The sequence below is a fragment of the Colias croceus genome, chromosome 2 (assembly GCF_905220415.1).
Source record: "Colias croceus chromosome 2, ilColCroc2.1".
Classification (NCBI taxonomy): Eukaryota; Metazoa; Arthropoda; class Insecta; order Lepidoptera; family Pieridae; genus Colias; species Colias croceus.
Window position 1 is genome coordinate 499,892 of NC_059538.1, and position 23,035 is coordinate 522,926.

Consider the following 23,035-nt stretch of genomic DNA (forward strand, 5'->3'; position numbering starts at 1 on the left):
ATTACAAACGTTATTTTTCTAAAATTAGTAATAGACTGCGGCTTTGCCCAAGTTTCTTTTTTGTAATTCTAAAATAGCAACGTTTTATTGCTCCTCTTTTTATGCAACGTTGCTATACTAACGTCTTGTTAAAATTCGTCCATCTTTTTGGGTATTATCGGCAACTAACAAACAAACATACTTACATCTTAATGTTTAAGATTTTTATTGCTCTATCACGCAGAATACTTTCCTTATGATTTGACTGAATATATTGCAAATACTTAGACATAAATCTATTTTTATTCGGGCAAAGCCACAGGCTAAAGCTAGTAATAACCTGCGAAGCTTAAGCTTACTTCATTATTATGAAAATGATGTAGCAGACTAATTATTCATTAACAACAAATTAGTATTCCATTGAACATTGTGTAACAAGATTCGTGTTTGCTTTGATCTGGTTAAGCACTTACAAGCGCGTCTGTTTCATAGATGGGTGCCCGCCAATCTAGTTATTACAATATAAGGACCATTATCTCTGTTATATAACTCAAATACAAAAGCTTTATGTACCTACTTTCGAAGATTTTTAAATTTTATTATTTTTGTGAAAATTTTAAATGGAAGAATTAATAAATATTTCAATCTCGTTCTGGTTTCTTCTCTACAGTCTGGAAACTGGCTAAGGTCATACCTATACATAAGTCTGGTCCAAAAGAACTAATAAATAATTATAGGCCCATATCAATTCTTTCCACCTTTGCCAAGATATTTGAGTCGTTCATTTGTCCATCTCTCACTAACCATTTCAAACAATTTCTCTCTTTTCATCAACATGGTTTTGTTCAGCATAGATCTACTATGACCAACTTGACAGAGTTTACCGAAATCATTACCCACGAGCTGGATTCGAATAAACAAATTGACACTATTTACGCTGACTTTAGCAAAGCTTTTGACAGGGTTCCACATCACATCTTGCTGCAAAAATTATGTGGATATGGACTCTCACCGTTGTTTTTGAAGTGGATAAATTCCTACCTAAGCGATCGTACATTCTTTGTTGCTATTAACGGGTTTGATGCTTCGCCACACAATGTTACCTCGGGAGTTCCTCAAGGTTCGCACCTTGGTCCTGTTCTTTTTAACTTCTTCGTTAATGACATTCCAGAAATATTAAAAAATTCTCGTTGTTTCATGTATGCTGATGACCTAAAGTTCTGTAGAGTTATTAATTGCTTTGAGGATGCTTTGAAACTACAACAAGACCTTGATAAGCTAGCCTTATGGTGCTGTAGCAATGGTATGGAATTGAACACTGAAAAATGCTTTTTTATCCGCTTTGTTAGAAAATCTAAAATTATTCCTTTCAAATATCAAATAAACAATAAGGTAGTCCAGGAGAATTCTGTCACTAAAGACTTGGGAGTGCTATTTGATACCAAGCTAACTTTTAATAATCACCTTGAATATGTTACGAATCGTGCTTCAAAGATGTTGGGTTTTATTGTGAGAAACTCTAAAGGATTTCATAACATCAAAACTAAGATTATGTTATACAACAGTCTCGTACGTAGCATTCTTGAATACTGTTCGGTTGTCTGGAGACCACATTACGCGACTCACATTTTAAGACTTGAACGTATACAAAAGAAATTCTTATGGCACCTGAGTTTCTCTAGCAGGTTATCTCACAAAAGGCTCACCTCTTACCAAAGGCGTTTGTCGCATTTTCACATTATATCTCTGGAAAACCGTTTTATATTTTCGGATATTATTTTTGTCACCAAAATTTTCCAGAATAAAATTGATTGTCCACAACTATTAAATAAATTTAATCTCAGAGTTCCTACTAGGTACCCGCGTAATAAAATTACACCTTTGGCTCCTCCTCTGCGTAGGACCGTATTTGGCCGAAATTCACCCATTTGTAGATTAAGTAAGTTGGTCAACGAGCATTCCAATTTTATTGATATTTTTCACGACAGCTGTAATAAAATCCGCAAGTATTTAAAGGCATTATCTTGATTTTGTTTACTTTTTATTTATTTATTTTTTTTTGCTTTGTATACCACATAGTGACTTGACTCAATAATCATGTTGTGTTATCCTGTAAATGTTTGTCACAATTGTCTTTTTTTGTTATATTATGTACCCTAGCTCTAATTATTGTTGTGACTGATGTTGGATAACCTAAATAAATAAAATAAAAAATAAAAAATAAAATAAAATCTCCTGTTATAATAATAACGACGAAATTTTTAAAGATATTTCTAAAGATAAAAGAACATATTTACCTACATAGCTCAAAGGTTTAGAATTGAGGCTAATACAATGAGACTATAGTGCTCAATTTCCATTTGTTATTTTCAAAGTTTTCTAGACATCGGTAGGTATATAATATAACTATACTATATACCTATGTATAGACTAAAGCAGACATACCCTACCCTCGTCATGCGCACATATTACTCACTCTCGTATCAGACAGGTATATAGCCTAGATATAATTGTTAGGGTTGCTAGATATAAAAGTTAGATTTATTTCTGTCACATTAGTACAAAATCTTTTTATTTTATGTGTTTGTATGGTGAATTATAGCGGCTGGTTATAGTTTGACTGTAGAATATGTCAGATTACATTTTATTTATGGTAGGATGCCAAATAAATGGCTATTTTTGAGTTATAATGTGGGATATTTCGATAAATAATACTGATATAGCAAAATATTAACTTTAATTCAGTAATAAAATATCATAATTTATTTTTAAAATAAAATATTGTTGAGGAAATTGTTAATTTCGTAGTAATTTTTTTATCTAGTTTCATAGTACACGTGTTGTAAATTAAAATCAAAGTACCTATATATCAAAACATTTCATGTATAACATCACTACATAGCTATTGTATAAAACATTGTCGCTTTCTCTGTCCCTATGTCCCTTTGTATGCTTAAATCTTTCAAACTCAAACTCAAACTCAAACATTCATTTATTCAATTAGACTACTATTTAGTAGCACTTTCGAATCGTCATTACATAATTATTTTAACATTTACCACCGATTCGGAAAGCAGTGATCTATGGAGAAGAATCGGCAAGAAACTCCATAGTTGCTCTTTTAAAATCATGTAAATATTACAATATATGAAACTTATATCTAACTACATAATATGCCAATGAACTGTCTTGTGGTTTTTACGCGACAACCCTCCATGGGTTTTTATCGTCCATATATTCCTGAATACTGTAGTACGCTCTCTGAACTAATACATTTTTTATATAAGTTTTAAATTTAGAACTACTAAACTCTTTAATATTGTGAGGAATTCTATTGTAAAAGCGTATACCTTGACCCATAAATGAATTTTTAACTTTAGCTAATCGGAAAAATGGCATTTCAATTCTATTCCTGTTCCTTGTGCCATAATCGTGTCTATCTCCTACTCTTGTGTGTAAGTCGGAGCTTTTGTGTACATGCAAAATATTATTAAATATATACTGTGATGGTACAGTAAGGATACCAGTATTCTTAAAATGATCTCTTAGTGAATCCCGAGCACGTAAATTATATATAGAGCGAATGGCTCTTTTCTGTAAGATAAATATAGTTTCTATATCTGCAGCCCTGCCCCACAGTAGAATTCCATAGGACATAATGCTATGAAAGTAGCTGAAATAAACCAGTCTAGCCGTATCTTCATCGGTGAGTTGCCTTATTTTTCGGACTGCATATGCAGCTGAACTGAGCTTACCTGCAGCGGTGTTGACATGGGCTCCCCACTGTAGTTTCTCGTCCAATGTTAACCCTAGAAATACAGTAGACTCAGTAGGATGCAATACCTCCCCGTTCAAGGTAATATCTCTGTTCAACTTTTTTACGTTAGGAAGTAGAAATTCAACACAAGTGGTTTTTTTGGCATTTAATAATAAATTATTGGCATTAAACCATTCAGATATGTGTAAAAGAGCACTGTTCACTTCGTCAACATTTGGGTCATGCCTATCCACATTAAAAATTAATGAGGTATCATCTGCAAACAGAACTATTTCACACCTATCCTGCAAATAATAGGGAAGATCATTGATATATACCAAGAACAAGAAGGGACCTAAAATTGACCCCTGTGGAACACCAATGTTAATTGACGCACCGCTAGAACGTTCTCCATTAACAACTACAGTCTGTATCCTATCATGCAGGTATGACGCTATGAGGTTCTGTGCTTTTCCTTTAATTCCATAGTGATTAAGTTTACGTAACAAAGTACAATGTTCAACGCAGTCAAATGCCTTGGAGAGGTCACAAAATATCCCCAGAGCATTTTTTGAGTTTTCCCATGCTTTATATATATGTGTTAGAAGTGCAACCCCAGCATCTGTGGTTGAGCGCCCCTTTGTGAAACCAAACTGTTTGGTGTGCAGTAAATCATTAGATGCAAAATGACAACTCAGTTGGTTTAATATTAACTTCTCGAATACCTTACTTAATGTTGGTAAAATAGAGATAGGTCTATAATTGTTACAGTCTTCTTGATCGCCCTTCTTAAATAGAGGTATAACTTTACTAAGCTTTAGTAAATTAGGAAATGTACCATAGTCACAACACTTATTAAATATAAAAGCTAAATTTTTCGCAATATTTTCTATGATATTATTAACTAAATTTACGGACATTCCCCAAAGATCACAAGTATTTTTTAGATTAAGCGTCTTAAAGGCAGTAACAATATCACTAGCAGTTACGTGTCGTAATTCAAATAATGTACTGCACCCCGCAACATGGTCCCTCAAAAAGGTTTCTGCAAGTGCTGAAGACGAATTTAAACTATTAGTAATAGTAACAGGGACACTACTGAAGAATTCTTCAAAAGCAAGAGCAACATCAGCACTTTTGTCAATAACCCTGTCATTATTTACAAGTTTTATAGTATTACTTGATTTGCTTTTACCCATTTCACCATTAATAATAGACCAAACTGTTTTAACTTTATTATCCGATTCGCGTATTTTATCTCTGATATACAATCGCTTCGCAGTAAAACAAACAATTTTAAAAGTTTTTGAGTAATTTCTAACATAACTAAGAAAAGATGGGTCTTTATTATATTGCTTCATACCATATAACTCATAAAGAACGATCCTACACCTATGTATGCTAGGTGTCGCCCATTTACTAAATGGTAAATCCTTGGTAATATTTAAAGATTTAACTTTAAATATTTTTTCAAATTCATTATGAACTAAATTGAAAAGATTTTTAAACATTTCACAAGGATTATTATTACAGGATTGATCATTCAGTACGGGCAGGTTTTTATTAATATTATCTCTAAATTTATTAATGCCTTTTTTACTTATAGGCCTAACATTAATTCTTTTAAATTCAGGTAAGCAATCCCATTCAAAAACTACTTTCTGGCCACAGTGATCCGAAGTGAGTGTATTGAGAATATTTTTCTCTAAACAGAAGCAGTCGCAGTATATATTATCAATACAGGTTGCAGAAGTAGGTGTAATTCGTGTGGGTTCATTAAAAAGTTTATACAGATTAAATGACTGAAACAAATTAACAATTCGTGTAGTCGTTTGTGTTTGTAAAAGTATATCAATATTAAAATCACCACATACTATAACTTTTTTTTTACTCCTACTTAAACGCTTTAATATTTCTTCCATGACTGTCTCAAACATATTATAGTCACTGGAAGGGGGTCTATAAACGCAAACAATAATGTAACGCTCCAGTTCAACACAGGACAGTTCAATGGTCCGTTCTACAGAAAGACTAACAATGTCAGTTCGTTCTTTACATTTTACACTATTGTGTACAAAAATAAGAGAACCTCCATGAATAGCATATGTCCTGAAGTATATACTTTTTAATGTATAATTATCAATATTTATTACCAACTGACATTGTTTAAGCCAATGTTCTGTTACACAAAAAACCTTAATTCTATTATGATTTAAAAATAATTCTATTTCTAATAATTTGCTAGCCAAGCCTTGAATGTTTTGATGTACAATAGAAAAAGTCTGCTTAGCTGTTGTCTTATATACTAGTTTAAATCTAGCTTAGGGCTAGATTTTCTGTCAACACAAGGTTGGTGTATATAATTATTATTACTACTACATAAAATTATAGTAGATCCAGGGTCTGATAACAAACATGTACCAGACTGGTTAATATTATATGCTATTAACATAGCAAGTTCTCGCTTATATCTAGATGGCAGATACACTGTATTCTTTGTCAAAGTAAAAGATTTAATACACAAATTAATGTCAAAGTAAAGAAATGCATCACGATGATGATTTGTTACATTATACAATTTTAAATTCATATTATGAATTAATCTATTTTGTTCTTGTGTCAAACCAGGTAGGTACGGCAATGTACACAACATAAATTTACATTTAGTCTGACTACTAATTTCCAACATTTTTTGAAATCCTACATCAATATCCTTATTTTTTATATTTAAACTATCTCCATATAGTATAATTACAATATTATTCTTATTAAAGCTAAAATGATCAAGTGATTTGATTATATAATTAAATGAACTGTTAGGAGTGCAAATATTAGTGACTTTAAGCCCTAAATTGTTGAGCATAGCGCCAAAACCCTGACCAATACTATCTGACAACACAATAATTTCCTGCTCGGAAAGGTGTTTAGTTTTACTAGTTGAAATTGTTGTCACGGGTTTAACACTATGTATGTCTGTGCAGTCAAGCTTATGGGGCGACGTTTGCTCATTGTCACTTTTTGAACACTGACATACATATTTATTGGTCAGCGACTCAAAGCGATCCATATTTTCATTACTCAACTTAATTAAGTCATCTGCCTGTTGTATATGCTCGTTTATTTGCATTTGGGCAGCAGAATACTTCTGGTTGACATCATTTAACATTTGACTTAAAGAGTCTATCTTCTCCTTTAATTCATTTGTTTCTACATCATACAAGATTTTATAATATTCTAGATCCCTATGATATTTGTCTAACTCTTGAACCAGATTTTTATTGACTTTCTCTAATTGAACTACATTTTTAAAAGAACTCTTTCTAACAATTGATTGGGTACGCTTGATAAACTTACTTAATCTAAGGTATTTTTTCAACTTCTTATGTGAAGAGAAATTGATTTTTTTAAAGTTTACAGAGCCACTTAACTGTCCACATTCAACTAATTCATCATGAAGACTACTTGGTGTGTTGCATTGCCGCTTGGGATTGTCCTCTTGCACTTCCATTAGGCTACATTCCAACTTAGCGATACGGCTAAGAGCCATCTCATGGTCACTAGAGCACTGCTGGAAGCTGTCCACAATGTCTTGGAGGGCTTTGCACTTGTCTTCACTATAAATGTATTTCATGTGTAGTTCTGCCAGCTCGGCCTTTAGAAGAGAGTTCTTTTTAATTATTTCTTGAATCTCTAATTCACTTTCATCCCGCTCTTGTATGAGTTTTTCACATAAAGATTGTGATGTTTTCAAATCATGGAGTGTAGCTTTTAATTTATTCTCCATGTCCTTAGCTACTGCCTTGCGGGTCAGCATATTGTATTTTGTAGTTGCTGAAACAGATGAAAGAAAATGTATGAGATAATTATATTTGAATACTATTATGGTAGTACTGAATGTTGATAAGTGATTAACGGTATGATGTAGTAAAGAGTAAAGAATAATATTGTCTGGGGCGATAAGTTTTTGTCTTCTAAATTGCTTCCAACTTGTCAAGCAAAGTGAGACGGTAACTTTTGTGCCAATGTATTTATTGTGACGTAGCTCATTAAATATGAGCGGTGTTGGTAATACAAATGAATATAGGTGTAAAAACTTTAAAACTACGCAACGGATATTGATTCGGTTTTCTTTAATAGATAGAGTGATTCAAGAGGAAGGTTTTAGTATATAATTTATTAGGTTTTAGACAAGGCGGGCGAAGCCGTGGGCGGTAAGCTAGTAGTTTATATTTTAAAAAATCAAATGCCATAAATAATACAAAAATCACATCCCACTAGAGCGAAACCAGGATTCTCAACTAGTTAGTCACAAAACCGTCTATTTATATGATCGTATAAAACTTTCTAAAAGCTAGCAACCCAGGTAATAATTCCCGTAAATAGGCCTTACATGAGGGATGTACATCGTTACGTCATAGCCTTGTTTCTGTATATAACAGATACATTTACAAGTAAATAAATAATTTCAAATCTGGGGTATATCAAGTGAAATACTGATTTGAAGATAATAACATTTTCTCGGAATAGCTAGTACTAGACTTTGTAGGTAATTTTGAAGGGTTAAATTTAGGTACATGAGGTATTGCTATTCATTCGACGAAGCTTAAACCTATGAGTTATAAATAATTCGGCGTAGCTTAAACCTATAACTACAAGTATATTAATAATCTTATTTAACATTAGACATAGATTTTGCTGCATAAAAGAAACATGAAATGATTTTTTATTGCATCTCTCAATACTATTATTTTTTCACTTTTCCTAAACATCCACTCTATCCAATTAAAATCATTGACTCTATCCAATTTGATATTTTTTTTTTATCAAAAGTTCAGCTCATGCAAGCCACTTTACGGTATTTTCGCGCCAAAATCAAATGTCGGATGCTGTCAAAGTGACATACGTCAGTGTGACATGATTGACATTTTGTGTTCTGAACCTCCCGTGGGAGGTAGCGTGGGATAGTATTTTCAATCAATGGAGTATTTTTAATTTTTTTACCTATGTGGTACCAAATATTGTACAACGGGACAAATGATAAATTATTCCGTATATTTTCAGATGCTTATTATCAATACTTTTTGCATTAACTAAGTCACTTCAATTTTAAGCATATTTGCGATTTTCTTACATCGTCCGCGTCGTTATCATCCATACTAATATTATAAATGCGAAAGTAACTCTGTCTGTCTGTTACTCAATCACGCCCTAACTACTGAACCAATTTGCATGAAATTTGGTATAGAGATATTTTGATACCCGAGAAAGGACATAGGATAGGTTTTATCCCGGAAATCCCACGGGAACGGGAACTATGCGGGTTTGACTGCGCGGGCGATGCCGCGGGTGGAAAGCTAGTTGCCTATGAATTCAATTTATATTTTAAAAGATTTGTAAAAAATGCTAATCAAATGAATTTCTTTTTCAGGTAAGCTTTATTATTATATTGGCTGTGGAAAGAAGTCGTGTAAGTACATACATACATAATATTAAAAAAGTATCTACTACTTAAAAAAATTGGAAAATTTTTCATACCCAAAATCTAGTAGAACTGCATTTAAAGAATTTATATTTGAAAAGAATTTTGCAAAAATAACAATTAAAGAAACATAAAGAAAGAGAGGACTACCTACAAAAGCTAAATTTTCTAAAATTAGACATAAAAATATAAATATTTTTCTACTCTCTTACCTTTTAAATGCTTGCATTCATATCTGAAAATAGAAACTTCCGTAACTACAGACTGTCATTCATAGATGCGCATACGCCGGTGCCAAGACATGCGTGTGTGTGTGAAGAAAGTTTATATGACGTAGCATAGCACATAATATCTATGAGATAGATAATACAAGGATTATGATATGAGAATTAATAAATGTGTAGGAATTTTTGTATTATTTCTTACAAGTGCATTTATAGAATATCAACAAAAAAATAGTCAAAAAATCAATGTAAAAAATAAAATGAATAAGAACAATTACGGTATCATGGGTTCGAAACTTGGTCAAGAATAAGGTACCAAATCTTATGACTTATCTAAACTTAATATTATAAAACTGAAGATTTTGTTTGTTTGTTTGAACGCGCTAATCTCCGGAACTACTGGTTCGATTCGAAAATTTCTTTCGGTGTTGGATGGATTTATCGAGGAAAGCTGTAGGCTATATTATGTCATCTCGCTAAGACCAACAGGAGCGGAGCACTGTGGGTAAAACCGCGGAGCACAGCTAGTTTTCTTATATAATTATGAAGAGACACACAAATTAGTTCTCACTTCTAACCTAGTATTTTATAGTTGTTAATACATATTTTTAACACACAAACAGAATAATTAATATATTACGCACATAATTTATTCATAATGGATTCCCAAGAGTCTGTGTAGCGACAAAGGAATAAGGTTTTGATAATTAGGCACGCTACAATAAAGTCTAGACTCCGACCTTGTGCCTAGACGGTCTAGAACTATTGTTTATTCATCCAACATCCGTGGATACAGTTTATACTCAATTTAAGGCAATTTCTACCATATTATATAAATCTGTTATTTTATGAAAATTGTTTTGAGAAATTGCTCCTTGTAAATGTTAAGATGAAATCATAATCATGCAATAGCTTTTCTAGGTAAGACAATATTTTTATTATAGCGCAAAAGATTTCTAGATTTAGTCCTAATAACCCCGGAGGAGCTACATTTGCTGGAAAACCAATCATTTCCATAATAATAAGCTCTCATTTGAACTAATTGTAGTTTTGTCAGGATTTCGTGATAATCAATATTGAAGCCTATATTTCCAAATTTTAGTTATATGTTAATTTCAGCAACATTTTCAACATGGAAATTTTGAAAATGTTGTATAAAATGTATATTTTTTGTTTGTGCTTGATTATAATCATTATTTACTTGGTTGTTTTTACGCATAACAACTCACTATAACAAAATCATCTCGACCGGATAGTCAGACATTCTCAAATTTTAAAGTATACTTAGTCCGTTTAAAAAATGGGCTCATAGACACAAATAATGTTCATAGAACTGCAATAGAACTGTCCGTCTAAAATATAGGTCTCATATATTTAAATTATATCTAGAACTAATCCAGCTAACCTAGACAATAGATGCACAATTAATCTGAACAGTAGTGCGCTTTTCCCCGGCGTTCGCACGGAATTTTTCACAATAACAATGTAATTGGAGTTTCCACTTTCAATTTCACTGACAGCTGGTAAAAAACTGTACCGTACTGTGTGTAGGGATAGCAAAAAAATTTTATATTAAAAACTAGTTAAAATACGAAAACAAGAATTAATTGAGTTTTTGTTTTTTCGTTCTAAAAAATATGTACTTTCGCTACTCAATATTATTCCTTATTGGTATATATGAAATCATACTTCTTCTTTTTAATCTTTCATGCTGTAATTACAACATACATTTTTTTATAGATAATATAAATTATAATTTATGAATATCGTTTACATTATTGTGAAATTCATCTCTACAAGAACTATGAATCTAACTGTAATTTCAGTATTATTGTTGATGATGATAGGATAATCATTTTCAAATTCACAAACAAGTAACAAACACATGTGAAACGTGATACTTGTTCATCTAAATGAACCACGACATAGATCGGATCATAGGTTTAATTGGAAGGTGATATCACCAGACTGATTGGTGATAAATGTACACCAGAATTGCATATCTATTTCATTGCAAAATAAGAATGTTCAAGGGCCTAATATTTATGATAAACTCCTTACTTACCTTTTCAAGGTATATCGACGATTTTATACTTTTTAATAAAAGAAGTTCTCGTTTTGATATTCGATTTTTTGGCTAGTTGAAAATAATTGCGAACGAAGAAAAAACCATTCTTGAATCAAATAATTCATATAAACAAAACAACAACAAATATTCATATAAAAAACATATAATTCATATAACAATAGTAGATCACAGAATCAGAAATCCTGACCTATAATACATAACACACTTTATCAGCAGTTAATAAGATTTTTGATTTACCATCCATATTATTTTGCGAATACAGAAAAATAGTAAACTTTCACTTTGTCTGCTGACGGTACGTTTGTTTACAGTTTTCACTATCGATATTTTTCTAAGTGAAAATTAAGTCAGATTGCCGTTTGCCGGTATTCGTTGCGTGATGCATCTTCTACGGGTAGTTACTACTTGTGATAATTACCAATAAATAATATTGAGGAATAGTCGTATAATTGCCACAGTATAGAATTATTGGTACGTAGAGACGGGGGTAGAGATGATATTAAACTTGGAAGAATTAGGAAGAAGTTATTACTTTTTACTTTGACTTTTTATCTTTATTTGCCTGAAATTTAATGTATAACTCTACTAAATTTTGCACTACGTATGTATCAACACTTATTTCCTTTTCTATGAATGCAACCTAACATTAGAACTAAAGAACTAAATGTTTGTCCCGTTTTCTTTGTTAATTCCTATATTATGAGGTATTTAATTTATTTTTTGAGCCCAAAACCTTATTACCAAATTTATCATGATTTTTTTAAAACACAACTAAGTATAAATTAAGGTGAGTACGGGTAAGTCCGGACATGGGGTAAGAACGTAAACATCAAAAATTCGGCGAATATGAGCATATTTATTTACGGGGGCAAAATTCTGTACGACTTCATTTTGTTTTGCATAGACCTTCAGGTTCTGGGCGTGGCTCCGACGAGCCGCGCGCCTGTAAAGTGGATTTAAAAAAAAATCGTCAAAAAATCATTTTAGAGCGTAAAAGATCGGATATATTTTTTTATCGACCTTATGCTTTATTCAATAGAAGTGCATTTAAAGGCATGTCCGAACTTACCCTGAAGAGTACTTTTTTACCATAGTCTTAAAAAAAGTAAGTGTTGTTTTTAAACGCCTTAAAATCAGAAACTGTTGAGTTTATAAGAATAAACTTATTGTAGAGCAAAGCGATGCTAAATGAATTGTCATTTATATCAGTTTTAAGTAGTAAATCTTGAACTAGTGCTGAGAAAATCGGGCTTTTGCTAGATTATTTCAATTCGTCTAAAATCCGTCCGGTCTTACCCCGACTCACTATAATTCTTATTAACGAAAAACAATTTCCATATAATCACGGAACCCTAGACCGCTCTAACAAGGATATCAGTAACCAATGACCCACTACTCAATCCAAGGTAACAACCACTTCATGTATTTACTTACAATTCTATTTATTTTTCGATAACAGTTGTTTCATCCGCCTTGTAGAAATTTCCACATCTCTAAGTGGAAACTATATCTGAATGGATTCATCTTTTTCGAGTAGGTACTAATAAACACATAAAGTCTGTTTTATTGAAGGTGTATGGCAATGTATAAGTTTGGGAAGCTTAATGGGACTTAGGTCCAAAAACAATTATGTTTTTTTTAATGAGGCCTGACGTAAAATTGCCCATCGCTTTTTTCTAGATTTAACTTTATTTTACATTCAAAAATATTTTTGGCCTTTGAGATATTAAATTAGAAAGAATTAATATAGCAGATTCCATAGTTAGTTGAGGAACATAACAGCGCACATACAGAGTAAATGCATTATAACATATAGTGAGAGATTGAGAAACATATTAAATTTATACGAATACTAATGAAAATACTAGTTCAGTTAGTACATTGACAGATTATATTCACCATGTTAATCCAAAGCAGTACAGCAATTCGCCATTTATAATAATCTAATTTATAAATATCTATTTACATAATTTAATACAAATAAATTACAATAATTGCTCTTCAATTATTTATAAACTTAAAGCGTTAAGCCTAACCTAATCCAACAAGGTTTAATGTGTTTTTGTAAAAAAAACTTTACCGTACTAATCGTAGCCAATTACTGCATGTGTGTGCGTTGCTATGTGTGCGAAGGGTTGCCACATACTTAAGTTTATTATTTATTAACTAAAATTACTAGATAAATAAATATCCTTAGTTGTCTCTCATAAGGCCACTTCAAGCGCACTGAAATTAAACAATTTAAATTAGTATAATTTTTGTGTTAATTTAAAGTAAGTACATCTCTGTAATTATCAACATATTATATCGATTATGGTGATGATATAACTACCAAATTATTTAAACTCCCCATCTCATATAAAACTTATTTTAAATTTTATATAAAATACTTACAAAATATAACAATATCTATTAGTATTGAAGTAAATAGAAGCAAGTATTAGCTTCAAAATCTAATCCACATACCTTTCCATAACAAAAAAAAACAAGCAATAAAACTCATTTCAACCAAACGCCAGCCCTGAAAATTCGCATGTGTGCGCGTGCGCAGCGTATCCTTGAAACCGTACAACGACTGCACTTGCTCGTATCAGTTCGGAAATGATCTTGCAATTATCACTCGATATTTTTTATTGTTTCCAACTTATTGTGGAAAATATACTGCTATTTGCACTGGGGCGTGACGCGTAATAGTAATGTGATATAGAATGTACATGTTTTCGTTTTTTATCGTTCGTAAATATTTTAGGTTAATTTATTATTAATTAATAGATCACGTAGTACTTAATTTTATGTCATACGAACTAAATAGTAAATATCTAACTGAATTATACTTTTTTACCAACTAAATTTTATAAGTCTATACAAATTTCGTGTGTTTTTACCCACTAAAATATTCTTATAAGATCTCCTCGCACACAATAATTTCTATAAAATATGTTTATAAAAATAATATTTACAGGCTAACTAATATGCGACAGTTTTGCTTATCTTCTCGGAAAGACATAAAAAATTAATCATAATTATTTATAATTCCATATCCGAATTGGTATTTCGTTTTATTAGAATCAACATTCTTTTTTTATTCTAGCAATTCCAAATAGAATGCGAATATCCGAACGCGCAGCTGTCTCTTTCCCTCGCTGTCTCTCTCGCTCTCACTTGGCGCCAAAGAAGCAAGATTGATGAAGGAGATAGATCGATTTTTATTCTATTTTAAGATGCGTTCATTGTTTGAGAATTTAATTTGTTTTGCGGTTTTTACTTTTTAGATACTACTGTATTGATACGGTTTATTTATAAAAGTAGAAGTTAATTTGTGACTGTTTTTCAATGCAAGTTTAACCATTTGTTTGTGTGTTTTTAAATTATACAGATGACAAATATTTTTCAGATAATATCTCTGTGAAAATGAATCGAGATAAAAATAATCCAGTTGGATTTTTGTTTACAACAAGAGTATTTTGAAATATATGTAGGTAAGCTTACTTAAAATTAAAAAAGAAAAAAGTATGCGTGTACTAGTGTACACACGTAAGAAGTGAAACTTCTTTATGACCTTATTTTTCAAAAAATAATTTACTATATGCAACTTTACAGAAATACGTCTAATCACGCGTGGTAGGGATAGTAAAAAGATGGCGCGACGGAAAAATGTCACGCGTAACGAAAAAATGTTACACTCAATTTTTTTCCAACCCTAATAAAGAAGTTTCACTTCAACAAATATTTATTTGAGGAAAAATCCACAATTTTTCATCCTATGATAAAAATGATACGCAGATTATATAAGTCAGTGTCAAAGGTAGCCAGTTCGATGCCCGACGGTTAACCTTTTGATAAGCGTTATCAATTCAACCGTAATCATCTTAGATTCCTATTGCTTTGACAACAAGGAAATATCTCAGAGTAATAAACGTGATTCAAAATTTCCATTTCAATCTATACGTAAAGTAAGTATAAGAAGATATCGATAAATAAATAAACATGTAATTCACGCTATATTATAATACTAGCTGTGTCCCGCGGTTTCACTCGCATTGCTCCGCTCCTATTGGTCTTAGCGTGATGACACCGAAAGAATTTTTCAAATCGGACCAGTAGTTGCTGACATTAGCGCGTTCAATCAAACAAACAAACTCTTCAGCTTTATAATATTAGTATAAATACAGTACCTAAAGTATAAAATTTATCCGTCTGTTCATTACTTAGATTTAGATAAAAACTATTATACTTACATATTATGTTAGTCTGTAAGTTATATATTCTATGAGTCTGTTATACAATTAATTGTCTGTGGCCTGAAATAAATGTAAATATTCCAGCCATAAACTATTTAGTCTGGGAACGGGTAGTATGGTAAATAAATGTTCAAATAAAAATTAATATAGAGACGTACATTAAATTTAACGCGTCATCAAAAACAAATGCACAATAATTGACATCCATTCTAAAATCAGGAACAGACATAAAACGTATTAAAAATAAATAAAAACCAAAACCCATAAGATTAGGAGCACCAAAATTATCACGATACAAATACGAATGACATTGGTTCTACTGCCACGGCCAGTATAACTTGACCCCTAGATAACTACCAGTTTCCTTACCCGCGTAGTAAATCGCTGTAGTACGCGAGGGGCCAGGGCTCAGCTTACGCTGGCCAAGTTTGTGTGTCACGTGGTCGTCGCACGCGCAACACTATTTGTAAAGTCGGTCAATGCCCCGAGCGTTAGATAAAAAAAACTTTGTTTACATAGAAGTTACGCAAAATAATGATCTGTGACGATGAGGCCCCTTTAATTATATAATCATTTTATTTATCTGTGCTACTGTTGCTCTATATTTTTTTTTCCTTCCTTAAATATAATTCTTTGCTGTTCATACATTTGGATAAAAGAATTGACAGAATGTACCTATAAATAGTAGAGGCACAGGCGACAAAATTAAATACGAAATATTATGTTAGGGAATATTTAATATAATAAATTTTAGGTTGTAAATAATAATGACGCTAATTTAAGGATATTTAAATTTATTTGTGCATTATTTAATATCAATAATTGTGTTACTGTGTCACAGCAATGACTCAAAATATCGTTTTACCATGGTAGAGTCAGTATGGTAGAGTTTGAGTTCTACTTAATTCTATGACAGAATTAATATAATTGAAGATGAATTCTAAAATTTAATACGAATGCATTCTCGTGATGTGAATTATGCATCCGGCACAATTGGACACAAACTGAGTCAGATATTAAGTGGGTCACCAATAATATCAAAGGCGAATAATTAAAAATACGCAAGTACTGAAACTAACAAGTCTGCAGACTTAATTAATAGACAAGCAGTGAAAACCCGTCTGACGAGGAAAAAGAGGAAAGCTCAAACGAAAGTGGAAAAGCTTCACACAAGCGAACATCTATGTGTTCCCGCACACAGAGGCGCCGTCGAAAACGAAAGTGTCCGAGCGCCGCCGACGCGGGCCGAACGGCCTCACCAAGTCAGTGGAACTCAGCGTGGAAACTGGGACATCAGTAGGCAACGCGACGCAGTTGCGAGCGGACGCGGCGCGAGACATTACGCTCTATGACATAACTGTGATGGTGTTCGTGTGAATAATTAACTATGATGGCTGTGGAAGGCCGGCCGGCGAGCGCCGGACCTGAGACGCGAAAGTCGCCACCGCCCGACCGGAGGGCCATGAGTGAACCGGAGCCCCGGACCCTGGCCGCCCGCAAGGCTTACCCGGACGCTGATGATGGACCCTTAGACTTGACAGTTCACACGCGTAAAGAAATAACAGTTCGCGATTTTGCCCGGCACTCGTTCGCCGACCCGGCAGACTATGTGCGCGCCCAGGCGATCCTGCGCCAGTCCAGGGAGTACTTGGCCGCCGGCAGGGACTCCGGCACGGAGTCCGACGACTCCGCCGGCCGCCTCAGCCCCGGGGACGACCCGATGTCCGGCAAGGCGTACAAGAAATCGCTCATGAAGAGATACAGTAAGTTGACAACGCGCTCATTATTTTGTTTACGCATCGGAACGAGATATTTTTTCGGAAGAATGTAGCGATAAGTTATTTATATAATATACGTTTTATAGAGGAAATGACGCGGTCTGGATAAGTGCATGGATAATTTCCATTGTTTTTATTAATCGCACAATGTATAAATAAATTTAAACTCTACATTTTTTCTATTCCTATTGTAAATTAAAATATATTGCTAATATTATTTTATAAATTAATGTAAATTAAACACATAATATTTATAAGTAAAATATAATTTTAGACTAAGTTATAGACGTAAGAATCCAAGGTATTTCCCATTTCATAGAAAGTAAGAACGAAAGCTCTACAAGGCTACGGATGCTACGAGAACTCATTGTTGACTTACAGTTCTAGGGTCTGTTGCTATTTATAAATACTTACATTCCTTTGTATAGTATTTGTCGTTTATAATACTATTTTGTACAAACACCTTAAGATTATTTATTCATTTATTCATTAATAATAATAAACTAAAATGTAGAGTCTTTTCAAAACCATTCGTATTTGATTTATGTGTTTTGTTATAAACAAAAACGATTTGGTTGGGTATAATGATAGTCAGAAATCCGGTATTTTATGATTAATATAAAGGGAATTTGGTAAAAAATACGACGATAAATTTATGTTTTTACATGAAAGTAGGCAAAATTTGCGATAATTTGCCCTTTTTTGGGTAATAAAATACATTGTCATATTAAGATAAGGTACTTCACAACCTATGTACTACGTAGAGAAATCGTTACCTCAATCTAGTTTACAATATAATTAATTATAACACTCCTAGGACAAAGAAATAAAACAATCAAAATCGGTTCAGCACTTTATTCCCCACTAACGTACAAACAATCATTTCAATACAAATATAAGTATGCATCATCAAATAGATATTATTTAATCACAAAACACAACCGTACCTAAATACATTATATATAAAATTCGTACACTATCTTTACAACTTCCTTATTATTTTGATGAAAACACAAACGTTATCAATTTGCAATAATTTTCCCTTTATCAATACATAAATTTACATTATTGATTGATTGTTTTAAACGTAGGTATAAATTATCATTAAATTGTTACTCTTTTATTTATGTATGACAAGTAGTTATTAGTAATGTTTATTAAATTTTAAAGAAGCATTGAAATTCAAATCTTAATTTAAAGCTCATTATTCATAAATTTCTTAGAAATTTATAAGTATGTTTGAATAAGAAATTGCTTGTTAAAATTTATATTAACGAACTTAGAGCTTCTAAAAATCAAATTTGATAAAATTCATTAAAACATTTGAAAGCTACGAGTACAAATAGCTCGCTTTTCTGGTAGAGATTGCTACAGCAATAAGGCGGTCTTCTATTATTATATCCAAGGCATCTATAGTCTTTAATTAGAACTAAGTAACTAACTAATAACATTATAATTAAAAGAAAAAGTGGAAATAATATATTTATTCGACTTTTTCAATACTTTTTTGTAAATGGAGATATTTTACAACTCATTGGCTTATCAAATTGTACAATCAAAAATGCAATTATTACCTTTAATAGGCATTTTATATTATTAATAATTATTAATTATGTTAGTACATATTTGGGAAATATAAAAGAATATGTTGGTAAAGCTTTTGTTCATGATGTAAACGAATATATCGGTATTGATAATTACATGTCACACAAGCACTTAATTCTAATTATGCAAAAGTTATTCAGTTAAGTATAAATTGATATGTGTTTTATTTTCAATTCAGTTTTCAATTGCAATTACATCAACTTACTCAAGATTTTAGACGCATTCAAATACTATAGGTAGAGCCCGCTGTTTCACTCACAAGTCAACTGTGCTAAAAGATGCCTTTGTATTCCAGACTGTAAGCTCTTCCTATTCTTATTTCCTACATAAAGGATCACTTGTTTTTAAATTAAACAGTCACTTCTATTATCTTTACAAACTTTGATTTAACTTTTTATATGATATTTACAGACAAACTCGGGTGCAAGTTATAATGTGATATTGAATGCAATACATATATAATTAGATTGCAATAATGTTGCCATATCCGCCGACTAAGCGTGTATGTGTAACATATTGGGGTCGATGACATTTTACGGAAAACATAGTGACTGGCCAGCGAGCCTTTGCTCCTATTTGACGAATTTATTAAATAATGCTTTTATCAAAATAAAATGTAAATTAACTTTAAAAGTAAGGTATAAATAATAGAACAAGTTTGAGGAGATCTTATCGCCTTGCAGTGGTCTCTGCGAGGCGACCAGGGGCAAAAGTAAGGGGCAAATTTTAAAAATAAAATTGACGTGTCATACGACATACAGGAATGAAATTATACAAGAATAAAACAATGAATAACACTAGTAAGCTATTAAGACAAGTCGGTAACTTTTGCTGTAGTATTTTACCATAAAACAGGGATTTCCCAGTGTTCATTCGTATAAGCTACTCATTTAGAGTAACTGTATAGTTGACAATATCTTTTTAAGTTTGTACTTCAATATACCGAAAACGACTCAACAGATTTCGATTAAATTTGTTACACAGATAGCTTATAACCCATAATCCATCTATAATAGTAAGATATTCATAAATCAATATGAAATCTATATCACCTGACCCTTTCACTTCCGCAGTCAGGTAAAGTAGAGAGCTCTCACCTGCGCAGGCGCATCCCATGTTCCGTGTGAACTATTTCTTGGAGAAATTTCAACATAATCATTCGTATCAAAAGTCAATTGTCAATAGGCTATATTGTTCCAGGTTTTGTTGGCAAAGTTACATACATATTTTTATCATATCAGGAATCACACCAAATCTTTGACATATTTTTGCGATTAACAAAAATACGATATTTTTACTTACCTTATAAAAATAATAACCCATTCGCAAACGTTCAACACAATTAAATATCACAGATAATAATTGCAGACTCCATATTCCAATATGGCGGCTATTGAATAAGCAAAAATGACAGTAACACAATACATAACAAAACATTTAAATCAATCAGCGCGTGCTGTACTCGGAAGTGCACCGGGCATCGAACCCGCTACCCAGAAGCTGAGTCAGCAAGTATTTTGCTACGTTTTAAAAACTATGAGGTCAAAGATATCGATAAATATGCACGCTACTCACCACAGTCACCAGTACTGATTTCTGTTTCATGACAGAAGTAGCCATAGTTAATTTGTTAATCTATCTATAACTAGCTGTGCTCCGCGGTTTTACCCGCAGTGCTCCGCTGCTGTTGATCTTAGCGAGATTATATACTTATAGCCTATAGCCTGCCTCAATAAATGGGCTATCTAACACAGAAATAATTTTTTAAATCGGACCTGTAGTTCCCGAGATTAGCGCGTTCAAACAAACAAACTCTTCAGCTTTATAATATTAAGTATAGATATATCGCGAATTATTTGAACAGAGAAACTACAAGGCAGCTTTCCGTCAGATTGCCAGCTTTTTTCTATCGAAACGTCAAATGAAAAGCGCTTTTAAAAGTTATGCTTAACATATGAATTAGGCTAATTTTTGCTCTAGTAGAGCCGCGGATCAAAGTAAGTTCTTATAAAAGAGTAGAGTTTTAAACAAATCTTGTAGCCTTTAAAATAAAAACATGTTTACCGAATTAAAAAGCAATTTCCATACACGGCGTAACTATTAAAACAAAAACCGTATTTATTAACTCCCGTAAACGATATCCGTTCGAAGTTTTTGTTAAGCCATTGTGTTTAATATTCGGAAACGTGATGAACAAACGGATGTGTAAACAAAGCCGTGTGATTTGATACTGCATTTTAATATATGTGCAGTGGTATGTGCATCAAGACAGCGGGTTCGAGAAATTATGATAACAAAGAAAAAACAAAAAGAATGTTTTCTTTTCAGTGATAGATCCCGTCGATTATAAATCGCATAAAAACTATCAATTAAAAAAAAATCGGAATTAGGTATAACTTTTTTTATCTATCGATGATTAAAATATATAAAGTTGACACCTGTCATGATTAAAAAAAAATGTGTGCGTGTACTTTTGTACACACGAAAGAAGTGAAACTTCTTTATGACCTTATTTTTTCAAAAAATAATTTACTATATGCAACTTTACAGAAATACGTCGAATCTGTGCGTCGAATCACGCGTAGTAGGGATGAGAAAAAGATGGCGCGTAACGGAAAAATGTTACACTAAATTTTTTTCCAACTCCGATAAAGAAGTTTCACTTCAAAAATCAAGATGGCTGAAAAATTAAATTTAAACAAAAGATTATTTATTTAACATTAATTATGACAAAGCATATTATAGCTTTTAGCTAAATATAACAGAGGATGTTGGGTCGATGTTCTAAGAAATATTTGAATAAATTATTATAGAATAAGCAAAACCACTGTCCGAGATGATTCACACTTGTCTGTTTGTTTGGACATTTTAATCTGTGGTCAAAACGTTTCTTTGTTATTAAATATTAAATAATCTATGAGTTATATGATGTGCTTTTTGCAAGCTTTTTGTTTTTTTAATGTTGAAAGAAGTGTTATACATAAATAAGTAATTTAATAACAAATATATTGAACGATTTGTCAAGAAAAATCGATTCCTCATTATATTCCCATTTAACTAATTAACTCTTAAATGGTAGAGTGTTGAGAAAAACTTATTATAAATGATAACGTGTCAACATCAAGATAAAACCAATTATCGAAGTAAAAAACTAAGCACTTAACACATTTAAAATTGGGACAAAACCAGGCGACATCATTAGTTAATCCGATCAAAAACAAGCTATTACCTGTTCAGAGAAACGCGACAAAAACTTAAATTATACTAATGCCTGTATCAAAGTGAAATAAACTTTATTCGACTTTAATAAAGCTCATTTTTATCTACCTCATTATAAAGTTAAGCTATTTTGGTTTCATTTTACAAGAAGGGTGCGGAAGGGTTGTCCTTTTTTTGAATAGTTTCCTGGGGCTCTCCGTCCCGTTCGCACGACTGTATTTCGAGCACGTGCGAAAGAGATGGCGAGTTGGATTTTTGACAAATGACGTAAGGGCATCCGTTTTTAGTCTGAACGTATAAACATCAATTGGTAATCTACGCGTTTTACTGCTTCCTCAACTAACGATAGGAAAAACAAAAAAAACTATTGTTTATTTGTAAGATCTCAATGATTAGAAACTTGATAGCACGGGTATTTACTATTCGACACCTCTGTGCTAAGTAATAAGTGCTTACTTAAGCTAAGTTACATCTAAGTACAAGTTAATACCGGATACAAACACACAAAAAAAAATAGTTATGCAAATTCGATTTATTTTGCAATTAAATAAATATATAAGACTATCAGTACCAATGATATTAATAATTCCAGAAAATGTACAGAAATTTTCATTTATCTGAAAAAAACACAAGTAGATATTTACAAGCTCAGAGTTCAATAACA

At 32.1% G+C, this 23,035-nt stretch overlaps 1 protein-coding gene across 6 annotated transcripts in view; it reads left to right on the forward strand.

Moving 5' to 3' along the window:
• LOC123700744 (ecdysone-induced protein 74EF) overlaps positions 1-23,035 on the forward strand; it is a 163,860-nt gene that overhangs the window by 98,663 nt on the left and 42,162 nt on the right. Inside the window, exon 1 of one of the 6 annotated variants that reach the window (XM_045648103.1) lies at positions 17,079-17,532. The exons of the other annotated variants lie outside the window; for them this stretch is intronic. Within the exon in view, the coding sequence (XP_045504059.1) occupies positions 17,157-17,532 (376 nt within the window). The 5' untranslated portion in view covers positions 17,079-17,156. Of the gene's footprint in view, positions 1-17,078; positions 17,533-23,035 lie in introns of those variants that run through there. 6 annotated transcript variants of the gene reach the window in all.